The following is a 20869-nucleotide window of genomic DNA, read 5'->3' as shown; positions in this document are numbered from 1 at the left end:
ACCAGGCCCGACTGTAGCAATGGAGATAACCCAGGATTGTGCCAGCTGGTGTTCCAGGAAAAGCTGGGTTGCTGAAGATAAAACAGCTGCTGTGGATACTGGCTGGAACCAGACTGTTGTTAGCACGGAGTGGATACTGGCTGGAACCAGTTAAATAATAAATGAACTTGGGAGCGATGAAATATGAACTGAAATGTAGAACTTGAGAGCGGAGAAATAATAATACCGGTGGAGAGTGGTAAAGTGTAGAAAGGACACCGGCCCTTTAAGGGAAGCTGTACTCTGCTGGAAGCTGAGCTGGAAGCAGGTAATGTTGTAGCTGGAAACAGATGAATCCACAATGGATTGGAGAGTCAGGCTACACCGCAGGTGGAATGCTGGTGCGGGTCTCTATGGTGGAAGTCTTGAGACAGGAGCTGGAACCTGGAAGACAATCACAGGAGAGAGACAAACAGGAACTAGGTTTGACAACCAAAGCACTGACGCCTTCCTTGCTCAGGCACAGTGTATTTATACCTGCAGCAAGGAAGGGATTGGCTAGGCAATTATGCAGATTATCAATACTGAGAACAGATTGGTGGAAATGATCAGCTGACAGAATCCAAGATGGCTGCGCCCATGCAGACACTTGGAGGGAAGTTTGGTTTGTAATCCATGTGGTAATGAAAACAGTAATGGCGGCGCCGGCCACCGGAGACAGGAGGCGCCAGGCTGACAGATGCACATCCAACCACGCAGACACAGCGGAGGCCGCGGCTGACGTAATCGCCACTCAGACACTCTGCATGCAGAAGTTCAGGGACGGCGGCGGAGGCCGCGGGAGACGCCATGCCAGGTGTAATATGGCGTTTACTGTGACAGCGTCCCAGAGTGACAGGAGAGGATACAGGAATGTACACATCAGGATAACAGATGGGATCCGGTCCTGGAGCGCTGAGCCAGCCTTAGGAGGCATCTGATGGGTAAGAAATGGCGTCCAGATACCCGGATCATGACAGCACCCCCCCCCCCTTTAGGAGTGGCCCCAGGACACTTCTTTGGCTTTTGAGGAAACTTGGAATGGAATCTCCGGACCAAGGCAGGAGCATGGACATCAGAAGCATTGGTCCATGAACGTTCCTCAGGACCATAACCCTTCCAGTCAATAAGATATTGTAGTTGACCGTAACGGTGACGTGAGTCCAGGATCTTGGCCACTTCATACTCAACGCCTCGTTGAGTTTGGACTTTCGGAGTTGGAGGAAGTGAGGAATGAAACCGATTCAAGATCAGCGGTTTCAACAGGGAAACATGGAATGTCCTGGGTATTTTTAAGAAGGGAGGCAACTGGAGTCTGTAAGCAACAGGATTGATGACTTGTTCAATCTTGAAAGGACCGATATAGCGAGGTGCAAACTTCATACTGGGAACTCTTAACCTCAAATTCTTCGTGGATAACCATACCCGATCACCCACCTTGAGAGCAGGAACTGCTCGACGCTTCTTATCCGCAAACTTCTTGTACCTGAACGATGCCTTGAGCAGAGCTGATCGTACGCTCTTCCAGATATTGGCAAACTGATGCAAGATGATATCCACTGCGGGAACAGAAGTTGCTGGAAGCGGTTGGAACTCAGGGACTTTAGGGTGGAATCCAAAGTTAGTGAAGAATGGTGTTGAAGCAGATGAAGAATGATACTGGTTGTTATGACAGAACTCGGCCCAGGGAAGTAATTGAACCCAGTCATCTTGAGAGGAGGACACATAGATGCGGAGGAAGGCCTCCAAGTCCTGATTCACCCTCTCGGTTTGACCATTGGTCTGAGGATGGTAAGCCGTGGAAAACTTTAGCTTGACTTGGAGGACTTGACATAAACTTCGCCAGAATTTGGCTGTGAATTGAACTCCTCGATCTGAGATAATTTCTTCAGGAAGACCGTGGAGTCGGAAGATCTCTTGTATGAATACTTGAGCCAACTTGGAAGCTGACGGAAGACCGGTGAGAGGAATGAAGTGTGCCATCTTGGTGAACCGGTCAACTACCACCCAGATGGTATTGAACTTGTTGCACATGGGTAAGTCTGTAATGAAATCCATCGACAAGTGGGTCCATGGTCGACGGGGAACGGATAGTGGAACCAGTTGCCCCGCAGGCGACTGGCGGGATACTTTATGTTGGGCACACTTTGGGCAAGATGCAATAAACTCCAAGACGTCCTTTTTCAGAGTTGGCCACCAATAGGACCTAGAGATAAACTCCAGGGTTTTTTGGATACCTGTATGTCCGGCAAAACGGGAAGCATGGGCCCAATGCATGAGCTTCTTCCTTAGCATCGGCTTCACAAAACTTTTCCCTGATGGGGGCGTAGAGTCCATCCCTACCGTGGAGAATGCCAACGGATTTATAATAGGATGCTTGTCTGAAGACTCTGACTCATTTTCTTGCTCCCATGAGCGGGAAAGGGCATCGGCCTTGCGATTCTGAGAGCCCGGACAGAACTGGAGTTTAAAGTCGAACCTGGAAAAGAAAAGTGCCCATCTGGCCTGACGAGGGTTGAGACATTGTGCGCCCTTCAGGTATAAAAGGTTCTTGTGGTCTGTAAGTATGGTGATTGAATGAGAAGCTCCCTCCAACAGATACCTCCACTCTTCTAGAGCGAGCTTGATGGCTAGCAACTCCTGGTCGCCAATGGCATAGTTGCGCTCAGCTGGGGAGAACTTCCGGGAGAAGAAACTGCAAGGGTGTAAATGGCCATCTTTAGCCCTCTGAGATAACACCGCTCCTACTCCAACGGAGGAGGCATCCACCTCTAAGATGAAAGGAGAGTCGATGTCAGGCTGTTTCAGAACAGGCGCAGAGATGAACCTTTGTTTTAAAAGATGAAATGCTTGCATGGCTTCTTCAGACCACTTGGACGGGTTAGCACCCTTCTTAGTGAAAGCAGTAATAGGCGCCACAATGGTGGAAAAGTCTCGTATAAACTTTCGGTAATAGTTGGCGAACCCTAAGAACCTCTGGACCCCTTTGAGGGTTAAGGGTACCGGCCAATTTTGGATTGCTTGTAGTTTCTCAGGATCCATCTCTAGTCCGGAACCGGACACAATGTACCCTAGAAACGGAATGGACTTGACTTCAAAGACGCATTTTTCTAATTTGCAATAGAGATGATTGACACGGAGACGGGACAGAACCTCTTTAACCCAAAAACGATGTTCCTCTAAATCGTTGGCAAAAATGAGGATATCGTCTAGATAGACCACGACATGACGGTATAGAATGTCTCTGAAGATCTCATTGACAAAATGCTGGAAGACAGCTGGAGCATTGCTCAATCCGAAGGGCATGACGAGGTACTCATAATGTCCGTCACGGGTGTTAAAGGCGGTCTTCCACTCGTCACCCTCACGGATCCGGATGAGATTGTATGCACCTCGCAAGTCCAGCTTTGTAAAGATGGTAGCTCCGCTAACTCTGTCAAAGAGCTCAGTAATCAGGGGTAAAGGATAACGGTTCTTGATGGTAATGTCGTTCAAACCTCTGTAGTCGATACACGGCCGCAGACCACCATCTTTCTTTTTTACAAAAAAGAAGCCTGCGCCGGCTGGAGAAGAAGAAGGTCGAATGAACCCCTTTGCTAGGTTCTCTTTAATATATTCCTCCATAGAATGCGTCTCAGGCAGAGACAACGGATAAGTTCGGCCTCGAGGTGGAACCTTCCCTGGAACGAGATCAATCGGACAGTCCCATTCTCTATGAGGAGGAAGGATATCAGCAGAAGCTTTACTGAACACATCCGTGAAATCTTGATATGGAGGAGGTGGAACATCAGACGACCTGGGGGAGGAAGAACAGACAGGCAATACTTTAAACAAACATGTCTCAGCACAGGAGGAACCCCATGCCAGGATTTGCGTAGTCGTCCAATCAATTGTAGGATTGTGAAGACGGAGCCATGGAAGGCCCAGGACCACAGGATGTGTGGCTCTTGGAATCACTAAAAAAGAAATAAGTTCGGAATGAAGAACTCCCACTCTCAGACGAACTGGTAGAGTCCTTAAAGAAATAACTGCATCAAAAATTTTGCTGCCATCCACGGCAGTTAAAGAAATGGACGAAGGAAGTCTCTCGGTGGGTAGGGACCACCGTTTAACATAGGCTTCGGTAATAAAGTTCCCAGCTGCTCCGGAATCAAGGAGGGCAATGACGTTCCGATAACGTTGAGCAACTTGAAGCGAGACTGGGAGATTACAATCTTGAGGAGATGGAGAGGAGATCATTACTCCTAGCCGGCCCTCTCCTTGGCGAGCTAGGATTTGGAGTTTCCCGGACGTTTGGGACAGGCATTAATGGTGTGAGACGGAGCTGCACAATAGAGACAGAGAAACTCGGAGAGACGTCTTCGGCGCTCAGCAGGAGTTAAACGGGAACGGCCAAGTTGCATGGGCTCATCTTTAGATGGTGACAGTTGACGAGGAGGAGGAGCAGAAGATTTTGGAGCAGATGATCTTCCACGCTCAGTTGCTCTCTCTCTGAAACGTAAATCAACTTTCGTGCAGAGTGAGATTAGCTCATCTAACTTAGAAGGTAAGTCTCTGGTAGCTAACTCATCTTTAATACGCTCAGATAAGCCATGCCAGAATGCAGCATACAGGGCCTCGTCGTTCCATGCCAGTTCGGATGCCAGGATCTGGAACTGTATCAGATATTGTCCTACAGTACGTGACCCCTGGCGTAAACGGAGAATCTCGGATGAAGCTGAGGTTACCCGGCCTGGCTCGTCGAAGATGCGCCTGAATGTTGACACGAAGGCAGTGTAGGAAGATAGCAGGGTGTCGGACCTCTCCCATAACGGTGATGCCCAATCAAGGGCTGAGCCACTGAGAAGAGAAATAATGTAGGCAATTTTTGTACGGTCACTGGGAAAATTGCCAGGTTGTAGCTCAAACTGAATCTCACACTGGTTGAGAAATCCCCTGCAGAATCTTGGAGATCCGTCAAATTTTGCTGGCGTTGGAAGATGAAGACGTGGAGCAGAAATGGGTAAGGTGGGTGGGGTTATAGCTGGAGTCACTGTGGTTGACGCACCAGACGCGCCTGATCCACGGAGAGTTGTCTGAATCCCATCCAGCCGAGTAGAGAGATCCTGGAGACAGCGGATGATGTGGCCCTGTGCAGCCTCCTGATGTTCTAGTCGGGCTGCCAGTTCTTGCATCGGCCTGGCCGCTTGATCCTGGTCTCCGGCTGGATTCATTAGGTCAGTGCTTACTGTCACAACTGAGGGCCTGAGCTGACGGGAGGCAGCCTCAGTTGTAGGGGTTGAGATGTACCGGAACCTGGGAGGTTGTATCAGACCCCTGGACATGTAAGTAACATGAATAATAACTGCCCGAAGGCGTGACCACGACAACTTGGATAAAAGTCAATGATGTTTATTATGACAACTCCGCAACACAGCAGCAGTAAAAGAAAACGTAAAAGTCAGCAAAGAATAAATACAGTTCCTGGGTACTACAGGATGGCAGGAGCCACAGGGCACTGGTAGTGTGAGATAGTTCTTATGATCTTCTAGATGGAAAGTCCTTACCAGGCCCGACTGTAGCAATGGAGATAACCCAGGATTGTGCCAGCTGGTGTTCCAGGAAAAGCTGGGTTGCTGAAGATAAAACAGCTGCTGTGGATACTGGCTGGAACCAGACTGTTGTTAGCACGGAGTGGATACTGGCTGGAACCAGTTAAATAATAAATGAACTTGGGAGCGATGAAATATGAACTGAAATGTAGAACTTGAGAGCGGAGAAATAATAATACCGGTGGAGAGTGGTAAAGTGTAGAAAGGACACCGGCCCTTTAAGGGAAGCTGTACTCTGCTGGAAGCTGAGCTGGAAGCAGGTAATGTTGTAGCTGGAAACAGATGAATCCACAATGGATTGGAGAGTCAGGCTACACCGCAGGTGGAATGCTGGTGCGGGTCTCTATGGTGGAAGTCTTGAGACAGGAGCTGGAACCTGGAAGACAATCACAGGAGAGAGACAAACAGGAACTAGGTTTGACAACCAAAGCACTGACGCCTTCCTTGCTCAGGCACAGTGTATTTATACCTGCAGCAAGGAAGGGATTGGCTAGGCAATTATGCAGATTATCAATACTGAGAACAGATTGGTGGAAATGATCAGCTGACAGAATCCAAGATGGCTGCGCCCATGCAGACACTTGGAGGGAAGTTTGGTTTGTAATCCATGTGGTAATGAAAACAGTAATGGCGGCGCCGGCCACCGGAGACAGGAGGCGCCAGGCTGACAGATGCACATCCAACCACGCGGACACAGCGGAGGCCGCGGCTGACGTAATCGCCACTCAGACACTCTGCATGCAGAAGTTCAGGGACGGCGGCGGAGGCCGCGGGAGACGCCATGCCAGGTGTAATATGGCGTTTACTGTGACAGCGTCCCAGAGTGACAGGAGAGGATACAGGAATGTACACATCAGGATAACAGATGGGATCCGGTCCTGGAGCGCTGAGCCAGCCTTAGGAGGCATCTGATGGGTAAGAAATGGCGTCCAGATACCCGGATCGTGACAGTAGCATAACATTTTGTATGCAAATACAGTTGCTATTGCACACAGAATATACAGTAGACATGCTACATATCATTTTAAACAGCAGAAGCTGCTTGTGCATCCTATTCAAAGCACTTCATTTCAGAAGCAAAACGATGTGAAAAGGACGCGCAGCAGTTCCTGCTGTTTAAAATTATATGCAGCATGCCTATATTCTGTGTGTAATAGCAACTGTATTTGCATACAAAATGTTATGCTACAATGTAATCCAGTAATTCACTGTAACATAATTAGGTACAGTCGCAATTACACACTGAATATAGCCATGCCGCATCTCATTTAAATCAGCATAATCTGCTTGTGTGATTTAGGGTCTAATTCAGACCTGATCTCTATGCTGCTAATTTTGCTGTAGTGCGATCAGATAGTCGCAGCCCAAGGGGAGTGTTAATTTGTCCGTGCAAGTGTGCGATTGCATGTGTACGCCCTGCGAAAATGTCCCTCAGTCAGCGGACAGCTGCAAATCCGTTCAAACCTCACTCACCATTGAATGATTTTCCCACTGTGTGCAGTCTGTGCGCAGCCCAGGACTTACTCTTACAGAGTGAAAAGAAGAGGCTGATCGGGTCGGAGCTAACGTCACACACCCTCCCCAAAAACGCTTGAGAACGCCTGCATTTTCCCTGACACTCCCAGAAAATGGTCAGTTACCACCCACAAACGCCCTCTTCCTGCCAATCAGCTTGCGAATGGCTGTGCAATCGAAATTTTAGCACCACCTTGTTGCTGTCTGGCGATGCCTGTTGTTTGGCAATTGCGGTGCATACGCATGTGCAGTCAATCTATAATTGCCTGCTGTCGAAAACGCACAGCAGTGATCAGGTCCGATTTAGGCCCTTAATACATTAATTTGCATCTATAGGGTATATTCAATAGATGTCAGATCCTTTCCTGTCGGATTTGGCCGTTCATGAAAATGCAAATCCGACTTTTATTAAAGTCGGATTGACATTGTCGGAACTGGGGCCAAAACCTGTCGGATTTGGCCACGGAATCCGAACAAATTCGTGGATCAGCCGCTAATCCGCCGATCCACGTGTTTTCTGACAAGTCGGAATTCCTGACTTGTCGGAAAAGCGGAGGGAGTGAATAGGTTGAAACACCTTCCGACCTAAAAAAGTCGGAAACTGCCATCTTTCCGGCAAGACAGCAGATTCCGACAAGCATTGAATACCCCCCTATGATGCATTTGTGTGTTTAAAAAAATAACCAAAACAAACAAAACAAGTACAATACGTGGAGTATTTGGAAATTATACACAGAATATAGGCATGTCACATATTATTAGATTCAGCTAGAACTGCTTGTGCGACTTAGTACATTTATATGCCTCTAATACACATTTCTTGGGAAAAATAATATAAAAATTACATGTACAGTACATGGAACATTTTTACAGATCAAATGTTTGTTTGTTTGTTTGTTTTTTAGTGTCAAAATGTATTGAAAAGTGTTTATTTGTTGCATATGTGCTTGAAAAGTGACTTCTATTTACGGACCTACCGAAATGTGTATTTTAGTATAGGAGGACCACAGTGTCAGAGAAAGTCACCCATTGTCCCTCAAAAGCCCCATGATTAACGCAGCACACACCCTAAATAATCCCCAGTCCTCCAGGAAGCACAAGCATCTTATACTGATTTAAATTATATGCGCCATGGCTATATTCAGTGTGTAATTGTGACTGTATCTAATTATGTTACAGTGTATGGCTGGAATACATTGTAGCATAACATTTTGTATGCAAATACAGTTGCTATTACACCCACAATATAGGCATGCTACAGTACATATATTATAAACAATAGGATCTGCTTGTGCGTCCTATTCACAGCACTTCATTTTAAAAGCAGCTCCTGCTGTTTAAAATAATATGCAGCATGCCTATATTCTGTGCTGCGATGAACGGCAGCGTGAGATAAGGTCAGAATGACCCCCAAGGTTTTGCCCATCTGCTAACAATTTTGCTGCTACGGTCAGGTCTGAATTAGGCCCTTAGTACATTCATTTGCATCTATGACGCATTTGTGTGTTTAAAAAAAGAAAAAAACGAGTACAGTACGTGGAGTATTTGGAAATTATACACCGAATATAAGCCTGTCACATATCAGTGGATTCAGCTGGAACTGCTTGTACGATTTAGTACATTTATAAGCCTCTAATACACATTTCTTGGGGAACATAATGTAAAAATGACATGTGCAGTACATGGAGCATTTTTACAGATCAAAGTTTTTTTTTTTTTTTTTTTTTTTAAAGTGTCAAAATGTATTGAAAAGTGTTTATTTGTTGCAAATGTGCTTGGGTTGGTATTCTTAGTTGGGGTGCTGATGACTTTATAAAACGACCGTGGGGCCCGGCATTCATCTTTAAGGCATGTTAAGCACTGTGTGAGATCACTGTGTATTACAGTGCAGGCCCAAGTCACAGTGTGTAATAATATGAGACTGACAATTGACAGCATAATATACTGTAATAGCTTTATATCCAGCATAAAATTTATAACATAACTGCAGAGTTTCACTGCGTATTATTATGCACATATTGTAGTGCACATATCGTAGAGTTTAATACATTATCATGACTTTACATCACTTCTGACATTCTGAGAAACATGTCTATTTAACATAGAGTACAGTACAGTAAAGTAGTTCTTGTGCTATAGTGTATTTCAGTGGAGACCTCACGCATGTGCAATGGTGACTCTTGCACTATAGTGTTTTAGGACACCTCACGCATGCGCAATGGTAATTTTCAAAAAACGTCATCTGGTGGATGATCGCTGGTATTACACTCACCGGTAATGGTGTATGGTGTATGGCATGGCGCCATACACCATGCTCAGCTCTATGCGCCACCCTGCGACAGCGTGCCACCTTGCGACCAGGCACACTGCGGCTCAGTGATCAGGACAAACGCCATAGACGGTATAGTTGAGCGAGGCTCCATCTGTATGTATTTTATGTTATCACCCAGCATAACAATCACATTCATAGAACGGTTGTACAGACAACACTTTGCACAGCTTGACATGAACTACCAAAATGGTCACTAACCTCTAAGGTAAACACACCAGCAGTACACACTAAATAATTTCCGATTTGAAAATTATACAATTGTGTAAATTATTTCATTTTGATAAAATGTTACTGCATAGATTTACTGGATTTAAGCTGCTGGGAAATACTTCCATTAAAATAATTCACATGAATGTTTATAAGATTGAAGGATCAGATGGGAATGCACATTATTAATATGTGTATAGCTATTCCACTGGCTCGAGTAAGTTTTACTAAGTTCAAAATTGCTCAATTGGGGATCAAATATGGTGTAAATACTGGAAGTAACATGCATACCACTGTGGAATGAAAGTGATCTGGTTTTGCTGTTTGAAGTTTAAGCATGGTCCCTTAACTGATATTGGCAATTTATAGTATTAAGGTTAATTCCTACCTATAGATGAGTGTTGCATATCTATAGATGTACAGGGTTAGATAAATTCCTAATGGATAAGGATATCCAGGGGTATGGTGCATAGTCATGCATTATAGTTACTATAAATAGGGATAAAATGCAACGGCTGACAGCAGCATCAGTCAGAAATTTTAGTCAAATCATCATGCATAGGAGACCACAAATAGGTTGAACTCGATGGACAATTGTCTTTTTTCAACCTCAGATACTATGTTACTATGTTACAGTATGCGTTAAGGTAAGAACATTTCAGGCACAGTTTTTGTATTAATTAAAGAGTAGGATTACATAGACTGATAGGTCAGGGTACAAGGCAGGGTCTGGTGATAGGTAATACCCACTCATCTGATGACTGTGATCTTGACAGGTTCTCTTTAAACAGACTGAAACATTGTGGGTCATTCCGAGTTGTTCGCTCGTTGCCGATTTTCGCTATACTGCGATTAGTCGCTTACTGCGCATGCGCAATGTACAAAGAGCGCATGTGCTTAGTTATTTTACACAAAAGTTAGGTATTTTACTCACGGCATAACAAAGCTTTTTCATCGCTGTGCTGATCGTAGTGTGATTGACAGGAAGTGGGTGTTTCTGGGCGGAAACTGCCCGTTTTATGGGAGTGTGCGGAAAAACGCAGGCGTTCGAGTTGCAAAACGCAGGAGTGGCTGGAGAAATGGGGAGTGGTTGGGCAAACGCTGGGTGTGTTTGTGACGTCAAACCAGGAACGAAAAGGACTGAGCTGGTTGCAATGGCTGAGTAAGTCTGGAGCTACTCAGAAACTGCTAAGAAATTTCTATTTGCAATTCTGCTAATCTTTCGTTCGCAATTCTGCTAAGCTAAGATACACTCCCAGAGGGCGGCGGCTTAGCGTGTGCAATGCTGCTAAAAGCAGCTAGCGAGCGAACAACTCGGAATCACCCCCATTGAACAGTACGCTTCCTTAATGGATCCCCACTTTCTGTTTCCTGTTCTTTCTACCCCTTGTCTCTTTAACCCTACTTTCCACCAAATTCTTTCTCTACACCCCAGTTCTCACTCTCCAATACTCTCTCTCTTCCCCTGCCCCCTCTCCCCATTCAATTTATCTCTCCCTCTTCCTCCTTGTTTTCTCTCTCTCTTTCATACCCTCCTTCTCCCCAAATATGTGAGTGTGCTGAGGGTTGATAGTGTATCAGTGGTGAAGGGTCTGTGTGTTCTGGAAGGAGGTGGATAGTGATAGGGGGGCAGAATTATTAAGCCTGGTGAAGTGATAAAGTGGAAGGTGATAACGCACCAGCCAGTCAGTTCCTAACTAACATTTTTCAAACCCAGCCTGTAACATGGAAGTTAGGAGCTGATTGGCTGGTAATTTATCACCTTTCACTTTATCACTTCAGGCTTAATAAATCTGCCCCAGGGAGAAAATGAGTGGAACAATTTCAGAGTAGATGAGTATAACAGAGTACAAATGTCAGCATGTAGCGGAGTAGCAGGGTGGGGAGAAGGCACTGAAAAGGTCTCTCTCTTTTACGGTATGCGCGTTATAAATGTATATGTTTGGGGGTATGAATGTGTGTGCTTGAAGACATTATGGGGTGAGTTTGATTGTTTTCCGCACCCTCTCGCGTCAGTTCTCCCGTCTGATGGGACAATTCAATTGTTTGGCCAATCGGACACAAGTTACTGGGCACCCATTTGTTTCCATGCAAGTCAGGCCCAAAAGCACCAGGTTTGGTTACGTAAAGCGGCTAAACCAGTCTACACTGATTCAGATGTGGTTGGAGTGAGCATCACTGCAGCTTCCTTGGAAGCACCAGAGATGCTCTGATATGGCAATGCAGAAGGAGGCATCAGGTATAAGTAGATGCATCCTGATTGCATTTGTGATCCGTGCTGCATCCCAGGGCGCAGCATCATATTACATGGAACACTATCGGCTAGGGACGCTCAAGCTGGCCGCCGGAGTTTCCACAATGAGGTCAGGAAATCTCTGACTTCTAATGGAGATCCTGGCCTTGGTACTCACCCAAAAAGGGCAGCAACATGCCCCCAATTTGGGAAATGGTTGCCATCACCATCCTCTCCCTGCCCCCAAGACTCTGTCAATCTACTGACGTCTACAGCCATAGTGTGTCCAACTACGCAGGACTTGTACTGCATATGTATAATAAGGGGCGACGCATGCAAGTACCGAACAAGAGTCTCAGATCTGACGGGATCTGAATTAGGCCCTACTGTATGTGGACAGTTACTTCTGTGTTCAAATACAGCTAGCAGCATAGAGTCAATGGCACAAACGACACAGGTCATGCAATTTACTGTACAACAATAAAGATGTGAATTGCTTTCCTTAACATGAAAACACATTATGGTATAGAGAGCAGCAAGGCTGGCAAGAACAGACAATACAGACTACATGGTTTTATTTGTGCTGCAGACACAAAGGATTCTTGTTTTTGTAACATTTCTGTATTACTGTATATGCAAGATCTGGCCAGCACAAGCATATAAATAAGTGCTTTATATGTCAGATCACACCACTGTAATGATATAGGTCAAAAAGGACAGTGTATAATTACTGCTATGTATTTTCTTCTTACACTCCAAAATTGTTTTAATTTCCCATGAAATCAATTTTTAAATGCAGAGAGCAATGTTAAACTGAGCAGTGTGCAGTGATTAAATGTGACTTTGGGGTAATCAATCAAATGAAGCTAAGTGAACCAATCCAACAGCAACAAGGAAAGGTCACTAAAGGCATACATGTAATTTGACAATCTATGGGAGTTAAATAGCTGCTGCTGTTAACTTTAAATTTCAATAGCAACATCTAATAAGGGGAGCTCCAGAGAGCTGTTATAGTACAATAGCATAACATAATGCAGCAGTGTGTACAGGGAAAATACAAATATTAGCCTGGATTTCCACACTATATATACTTTTATTCAAAGAGACCGAGCAGTTCCTGTTCAAAATGAACATCTTTTGTTCAATATTGGACATACATTGGGAAATCAAAATATCCTTTTGCGTGTGTGAAGCTTGGCAGAAAAATTCTGTAATCACAGCTCTTTGTAACCTGCTACGGCTGAGCAGTTATGTTCTGCTCAATTTCATCTTCTAAACATCTACTGCAAGACCAGTATGCTGAGTAAATAAATAGCAAGGGCATAAAATGTGTATGTCATAGTATTCAGGACTTGTTTTTCCCACTTGAAATCCTTAAAAAATTATCTATTTTTTCTATTATTTAGATAAGTTGCAAAAACGGATTCATAGGTGGATTTACCGTATTTGATAACACAAAAGAGGCATAGTTTGGCTTCCACGGGGTGAGCAACGTTTATTTAAAAAGTGTGATCTGGTCCAAAATGATTTGTAGTGGAAGAAGGGATTACGTGCCACATGTCTGATGGCACGGAGAAAAAAAAATTTGATGAGTTAAAAGAGAGTAAAGTCAAGAAATGAGTGGCTTAGATGGTTATGAACAAGTACATTAGCATTTAGCAACTTGTAGCATAACTGCACATGGCAGAATCAGAAACTAGAAATTTTGCATAGTCAAAATTGTGCAGCAATATTGGTGGACTCTCTAGGAATTGACAATTTATTGCTATTTTAACCATGATGTCATTGTAGGACTTGCAGGAATTTGAGGATCCCTGATGCTGTAGTTTGAGCTCAACGTAAAACAAAATCAATAAACAATTGTACCTCTAGTTTCTGAAACAATTTAAACGGATTAAGGATTTTAGTTAAGACACGAAATTATTTGCAGTTGGTCACATGTATTATATTAGGTTGGCTAAAGCATATGTTACGCCTATAATGTTACCATAAATATGAAATAACTACTATTTAAGTGAATCACACACTTCAATTACAATATATAGTAACATAGTAACATAGTATTTGAGGTTAAATAGAGGCAAATTGCCCATCGTGTTCAACCTGTTTTAAGTTGTGATGATTCTACATACTTGCTGAATAATGTTTTATGACTAGTTAGCTACTATAACTCATGTTACCCCCGGATTAACCACGTTGATATTTTAAGTATTATAACCTTGGAAAGCTTTTTCATTCAGAAATGTATCCATTCCTTTTTTAAGTCCAATTACAGAGTCCGCCATTACCACCTTCCCTGGCAGGGAATTCCGCATCCTAATTGCCCTAACAGTGAAGAACCCTTTCCTCCGTTGCGTTCGGAACTTTCTCTCCTCCAGTCGCAGCGAGTGCCCATGTGTCCTAAACTGTGTTCTTTTAATAAATAATTCTTCTGATAACTCTTTGTGATGTCCCTTTACATATTTGAAGATATTAATAATATCTCCTCTTAGGCGCCTCTTTTCTAGTGTATACATATCTCCTATATAATAGCCCAGATCTGTGACTTTGTGACTCATTTGCTAACGCTGGGCGGAGTCACAACACTGGGCGGAGTTAGTCAAATGAGTCACAGATCTGGGCAAATCTATAGGAGACTAGGAGCAGAAGCAGATGGTATGGGCATGGCACAGGCAGGGGTGCATACCTACCAGCTTTCTTCAGGTAGGAGGGACACACATGCAGCGAAAAGGGGGGGGGGGGTGACCAACGAAAAGGGGCGTGGTTTCACCGGAGGGCCCCTGTTTTCGTCAGTGAGGGGGCATGCCCAGCGCTCTGTGAGCTGCTGGCATGCCCCCAGGAGCGGATTATGAGTCCGGGGGACCCAGGGCACTTGAAACAGGGGGGTTCTATCTCATTGCTGTGCCTGCTGTGTTTGGGGGCGTGGCCTAATCGCGTGCCGCGTGGCCACGCCCCCTTATGCAAATTCCTGAGATTTTTTTTTTTTATTTTTTATTTTTATGGGATTTTTGCCCCTCAGCTAGGGGTAAATCCAGAGGCGGTGGTCGCTCCCCACTACACACCCGCACAGGCAGAAGAAAGCAGGGAGGCCTCCCTGCTGCCTCCCTGCACCACCACAGACCTGCCAACACGCAGAAGAGTGTGCTGACTGTAGCACAATGCTGCTGCTGTTGCTGGCAGGACGGGGGAGCTACAGAGCTGGGACAGAGCTACTCCAGCCGGGGAGGCCCCTAAAACTGTGGGGCCCACGGTACGTACCCCCTGCCCCCCCTTAATCCGGCTCTGCTGCCGGAACCCCCCCTTAATCCGTACCCCCTGATGCCCCCTCTCCTCCTGTCTCCACTAAATAGACGCTGTGCGCATGTATTCACCGCTGCTCTGCTAAGCAGAACAGCGAGTTTAGGAGCTTCCCAACTGCCCCCCACCCCACCCAGGGACACTGCGGCCCACGGGTGGGACAGCGGGACAGACCCAAAAAAATGGGACTGTCCCGCGAAAATCGGGACAGTGGGGAGGTATGGGGGTGTGTGAGGGGGTATGCCATACAGACAGACGGGCACCGGCTCACTGTGTGCTTGACCCCCCACATCAGCAAACTCAGCAGGGGCTCTCTGGCGCTGAGGAGCGTCACTTTCTGGCACACTCCATGCTTCTTAGCTGCAGTTTTGTGGGGCACCTGCCGCTGTGCAGGTTCCGTACTGCCTCTGTTATCTCCAGTCCCGGCAACTCCACCACTAGCTGCAGCGCTGCCGCCCGCAGTGAGGTGCGCCCAGCTCCTTCACACACTTTAGCCGGCGGATAGCGCTGCAGAAGTCCGCGCTGTTTGCAGGCTCCGACCCCCTCCTCCCTCCAGCCGCAGCGTCTCCTGGGAGCTAACCAGTCACTCCCAGTCTCCCCTTTCCACAGTGCCCGGCAGCTGCGAGGTCCACGCCGTGTGCATGCTATGACCCCCTCCTCCCTCCAGCTGTAGCGTCTCCTGGGGGCAAACCAGTCACTCCCAGTCTCCCCTTACGACAGTGCCCGGCAGCTGTGCGAGGTCCGCGGTGTGTGACTGAGGAGGAGGGGAGGGATGTGGACGGGCAGAGGAAGCAGTACTCCAGCCTGAGAGAGTCAGCCATGCCAAGTCTCCACCAGCAGCAGATCCCAACAGGTTGGAGTGGAACAGCAGCAGCCAGCAGCAGTGACTCCGGTAAGACACATCTGTCTGTCACCACTGTTCTGTCCCTAATACTAATCTCTCCCGTGCCCTGTGTTCTGTCATGTCCCTGTCATCCCTGGCCTTGCCCTGTCACCCCTGGCCTTGCCCTGTCACCCATATCCTGGCCCTTTCACCCGTATCCTGGCCCATTCACCCTTATCCTGGCCCTGTCACCCCTGTCCTGGTCCTGCCGCCCCTACCCTGGCCATGTCACCCCTATCCTGTCCCTATCATTTCTGTTCTGGCCCCGTCGCCCCTGTCCTGGCCCCGTCACCCCTGTCCTGGCCCCGTCACCCCTGTCCTGGCCCCGTCACCCCTGTCCTGACCCTGTCACCCCTATCCTGGCCCTGTTACTGCATACCCTCCAACTACCTTTTTGGCAGGTACAGTACCCGCAGCGCCTCCAGACCCCTCCCCAATGCACCACACCTCCGTACCTTCCCCTCCCCCACACGCTGTGCCTCCAGAACCCCTACACCACCCGCGGCTCCCACTCCCCCGCCCCTCCACCAACCACAGCACCTCCAGGCCCCCTCCACCATCCACCCCCCATATATGTCTTCCCCCACACCTGCCTCCCCTCCACCCACAGCATCTGCAGACACCCTCCTCAATCCGTGGTCCCCCCCCTCCCCCACCAACGGCACCCCCACACCTGCCCCTCCACCACCTGCAGCGCCTCGAGACCCCCTTACCCATCCGCCGCACCAACTGTACCTGCTTTTCCCCCACCCATGGTGCCTCCGGACCCCCTACCCCACCCCCGGCACCCCCGCCCCTTCCCATCCCACGGCACCTCCGGAACCCTTCACCCATCTGCAACATCCCCGCACCTGCCCCTCTCCCACCCGTGGCACCCCTGCCACTCCCCCACCTGCAGTGCCTCCGGACCCCTCCCCCATCTGCAGCCCCCACTCCTCTGCCCCTCCCCCATCCGCAGCACCTCCCGACCCTTCCCCATCCGGGGCCCTCCCTGCTTCCGCCCCCCCTCCACCCGCAGCATCTACAGACACCCTCCCCCATCCGCAGTCCCCCCCCCCCCCCCCGCACCCGCTACATTCTGTACATCATGCCCTGCAGGTGCTGTTCACGCCGTCGCAAGGGGCTGCGCCTCCTTCACCATCGCACGCCCTTTCATTGTGCAATATTTAACCACTAACAAAGGAATGCAGGTAATACTCCATATAATACAAATATTGAACCCCAGAAAGGCATGCAAGGGTTAAGGGGGCGTAGCCCCTTGCGACGGTGTGAAGAGCGCCCGTAGGGCGCGATGAAGCACCTAGTTCAGTGCATATTTATATTATATAAGAATAAGATTTGAACCCTTCCCTGTTGTACATAGCGGCACTTGGAGCGGTGGAGAGTGAGGAGTAACTCCTGCAGCAGTGAGCACAACAAAGCATCTTACAGGCTCAGTGACTCGCTACACTCGCCACAGGTTCTACTGCCACTCTATGGGTGTCATGGACACCCACGAGTGCGAATAGTGCCTGTTAGTCGGCATGCCGACTGTAGGGCTTTTGATCGCTCTGGATCCCAGTGTCGGCATGGTAAAGACCGGGATCCCGAGTGCCGGTCACATGACCATATCTCGTTTGGACAAGCAGTCCCTAATTGACATGATTCACTCACGTGAACCATAGTAAAGAAAAGATTTACAGGCCTCACCGCACTTTTAGCTGCTGGAAAGATTGGTGCATTATAGTTTTAAAAGTGCAAATAAAAAAGGTATTTAATTTGTTTTAAGGAAATTATAGCGTAGCCAATATTAACCGCTTGTATCCCCACAAGATGTTATTTAGGTCATTGGTTAGGTTAATTCTTAGCATAAGTGAGGCATTATACGATTACACTTTTTGCAAGGTTTGAGGTAGGGATCTTGTGAGTATACACCTAGCACTACCATACTTGTGAGAACTAGATGCTCTTGTAGTTATAGGCACAAACTATTTAAAAGTAATTACATACAAATTTATAAGACGTTTTAACATTTTCATGATTATGCCTAATTTCCTCTATTTAAGGTACATAAACTATATTTAATCCAATAAAAGCATTGTCTTGTCATAAAGGAATTGTTCAGCACAGTTATTAATAGCATATTATTCAGGTTCAACACCTATGCAATATTTAGTGCACAATATATAGTGATAAATGTATCATGTATAACAAAAGAGACTTTGGGGGATATTCAGAGATGGACACAGATCTTGCTTCCCACAGCAATATTTGCGTCCATCTCCTCACATGCTGGGGGCCGCCCAGAATGTGTGGCGCCGCCTCACAATGTGTCTGCAATTTAATTGCAAACCCATCAATTAGAGGTTGACCCCTGCCAGCGCAGCCTGACTGCGATGGCATGCGGTCCGCTGCCATTTTTTTTATCGGAGTGGCCGTGTGTGACATCACGCAGCCACCCCCGAAAATGTTTTGCGACACACCCATTTCAGCCCCCGCAATGACGAAATGACGCCGCTGTAAATCACCTTGCGGCAGAATACCTCCAGGATACTGCGGTAGGGAGAAGGGTTGCGCACAGCGGCCACTGTGTGTGCGCAGACCAGATGGACGCGGCCCCTGCATACAGATGCACGGTTGCGTCCAGCTCTGAATCGCCCCCTTTAACATTTTCTAGGCAAATTACCCACATGCTGCTTATAATACAAGTAATGTTATTTTACTACTCTACTGTATTCACTGTAAGTGAATATACTGTAGTATTGCTGCTGATATATCTAATAGCTAATAAACTTCAATAAAATACCTAAATGGATCTAAAAGCAGACAGTTTATTCACTTTCTTTCATAAGATAACAATCTCCCCTTTTATTTCCTATATTTTAAGCTTTTTCACACTGAAAATCCTTTTGTGTCTAACAAGGTCAGCCTAAACTGTAGATTACTGTTAATAACCTGGACTTGGGGCATTGGAACAGCTCACCCAGTGTGTGACATGAGTATTATTATAATGAAATGATATGCTATACCTGTGCAATAGACCGTCTTAGCAACTGTTGCCATGATGATACTTGTGAAACCAGTGCCTGCCCCTAGCTCCAGCACTGTACAACCTCTGAAGAGATCTCTCTGCCAGAGAATGTAATCAGCAAGAACAAAAGCTCCCCGCCATATCTGAAAAGGACATAGATCACAAGAATGTCATATTCTGCAATTATTAAATAAAAATTGCTCAATTATGGTGTTATTTAACTGTACAGTTCAATCATTCGCATAAACGCAAGCATCGATATACTAAATGGCTAAAGATGGAAAATATGATGTTACTCTTTCTGTAAAAGCAAGCCAATCATTTACAAAGAAGTCCTACAGTATACTAGCAAAAGAACAGATTGAAAGTCTGAAATAATAGTGTCATTCGCCATGTACAGCATAGGAGCCCTTTTCGCATCAGTATATCATCCATTTCATAGGAATGGTTTGCTTATGCCTTGAGTCATGTTTGTTAAGTTTTGGGAACAATCAGGCACTCAGTGATTCCCACATGCACAAATATATTTGCTTCCGTTAATCTGATCCTGCAAACTCAATGTTGGACACACAATTATTTATTCTGTGCATGCCTTTAATACCCCTTTCAGACTGCCAGCTTGTAACCAGGGTTATTGCACATGAGCGACCAGTAACTCGCGTTGCTGTGCGGTTTGAAAGGGCTCAGGGGAAATATCCTGGGTTAAGCGACCCTGTATTTCAACCCTGGTAGCAACCAGGATTGAATACGGCTTCAACCCGGGTCGCTGTGCAGTGTGCATGGGTTGCGAACCGTTTCCCGTTCACACTGTATGGACGGGCGGTGCCGCCCCCGCACACGTCACAGCTGATGTCACCAACCCAGCAATATGCCGGGCTGGGGACAGCGGTGTGAAAGGGGCTAAAGCGGGTCGCACTCGGGAAGCACCCGTGTTGGATCCCACGTGCGACCACCAATAGTGGTCTGAAAGGTGTATAAGTCACCCATGTACATGCGTCCAGAGTCTGTGCGCACAGTCGCAGTCGAGATTGAGAAGTGGTGTAAGAAATGTCTTGGAAACGTACTGGGAATTCCTAGGTGGTGATTGGGAGGTGACTAGGTGTGTTATGGGAGTGTCACAAGAACGTCACATAACTAGTTGCAAACTCAAGATAATTTGGGTTCTATTTACTAAGCCTTGGAGAGAGATAAAGTGTCTGGATATAAAGTACTTTCCACTCGGACCAGGCTGTTCTTCGGATACACTTTGGTTACCTTCAAAGGGACATGTCTAGATTTCACATTAACCATGAGATTGTGGTACCTTTTTCCGGGTTCACTACGATCTGCCGGCGGCCGGCCTCCCGGCGACCAGCATACCGTCGCCGGGAGGCCAGTCGCCGGCTTACCGACAGTGTGGCGAGCGCAAATGAGCCCCTTGCGGGCTCGCTGCGCTCGCCACGCTACGGGCACGGTGGCGCGCTACGCGCTACACTATTTTATTCTCCCTCCAGGGGGGTCGTGGACCCCCACGAGGGAGAATAAGTGTTGGTATGCCGGCTGTCGGTATGCCGGCTGTCGGGCTCCCGGCGCTGGTATGCTGGTCGCCGGGAGCCCGACCGCCGGCATACTGAAGACCACCCCCTTTTTCCAAGTACCAGACTCTTTGCTGGAGGAGGCCTCTTTGGATGTTGTTAGGATCTTCCAGATTTATATGGACAGGACAAAGGATTTCCATAAGATGGATTCTCTGTCCTGTATGCTTTCACAAATGAGGCTGGTCAGCTACTAAACAGACTTTGGT

The 20869-nt window shown here is 47.0% G+C and overlaps 1 protein-coding gene across 8 annotated transcripts in view; it reads right to left on the bottom strand.

Moving 5' to 3' along the window:
• Positions 1–20869, bottom strand: part of METTL22 (methyltransferase 22, Kin17 lysine) — a 748727-nt gene that overhangs the window by 548562 nt on the left and 179296 nt on the right. For all 8 annotated transcript variants that reach the window (XM_063934257.1, XM_063934253.1, XM_063934254.1 and 5 more), the window contains exon 5: positions 19085–19229. In XM_063934257.1, the coding sequence (XP_063790327.1) occupies positions 19085–19229 (145 nt within the window). The remainder of the gene's footprint in view (positions 1–19084; positions 19230–20869) is intronic.

The sequence above is a fragment of the Pseudophryne corroboree genome, chromosome 7 (assembly GCF_028390025.1).
Source record: "Pseudophryne corroboree isolate aPseCor3 chromosome 7, aPseCor3.hap2, whole genome shotgun sequence".
NCBI classification, from domain to species: Eukaryota; Metazoa; Chordata; class Amphibia; order Anura; family Myobatrachidae; genus Pseudophryne; species Pseudophryne corroboree.
This window is presented reverse-complemented; position numbering and strand designations above follow the sequence as displayed.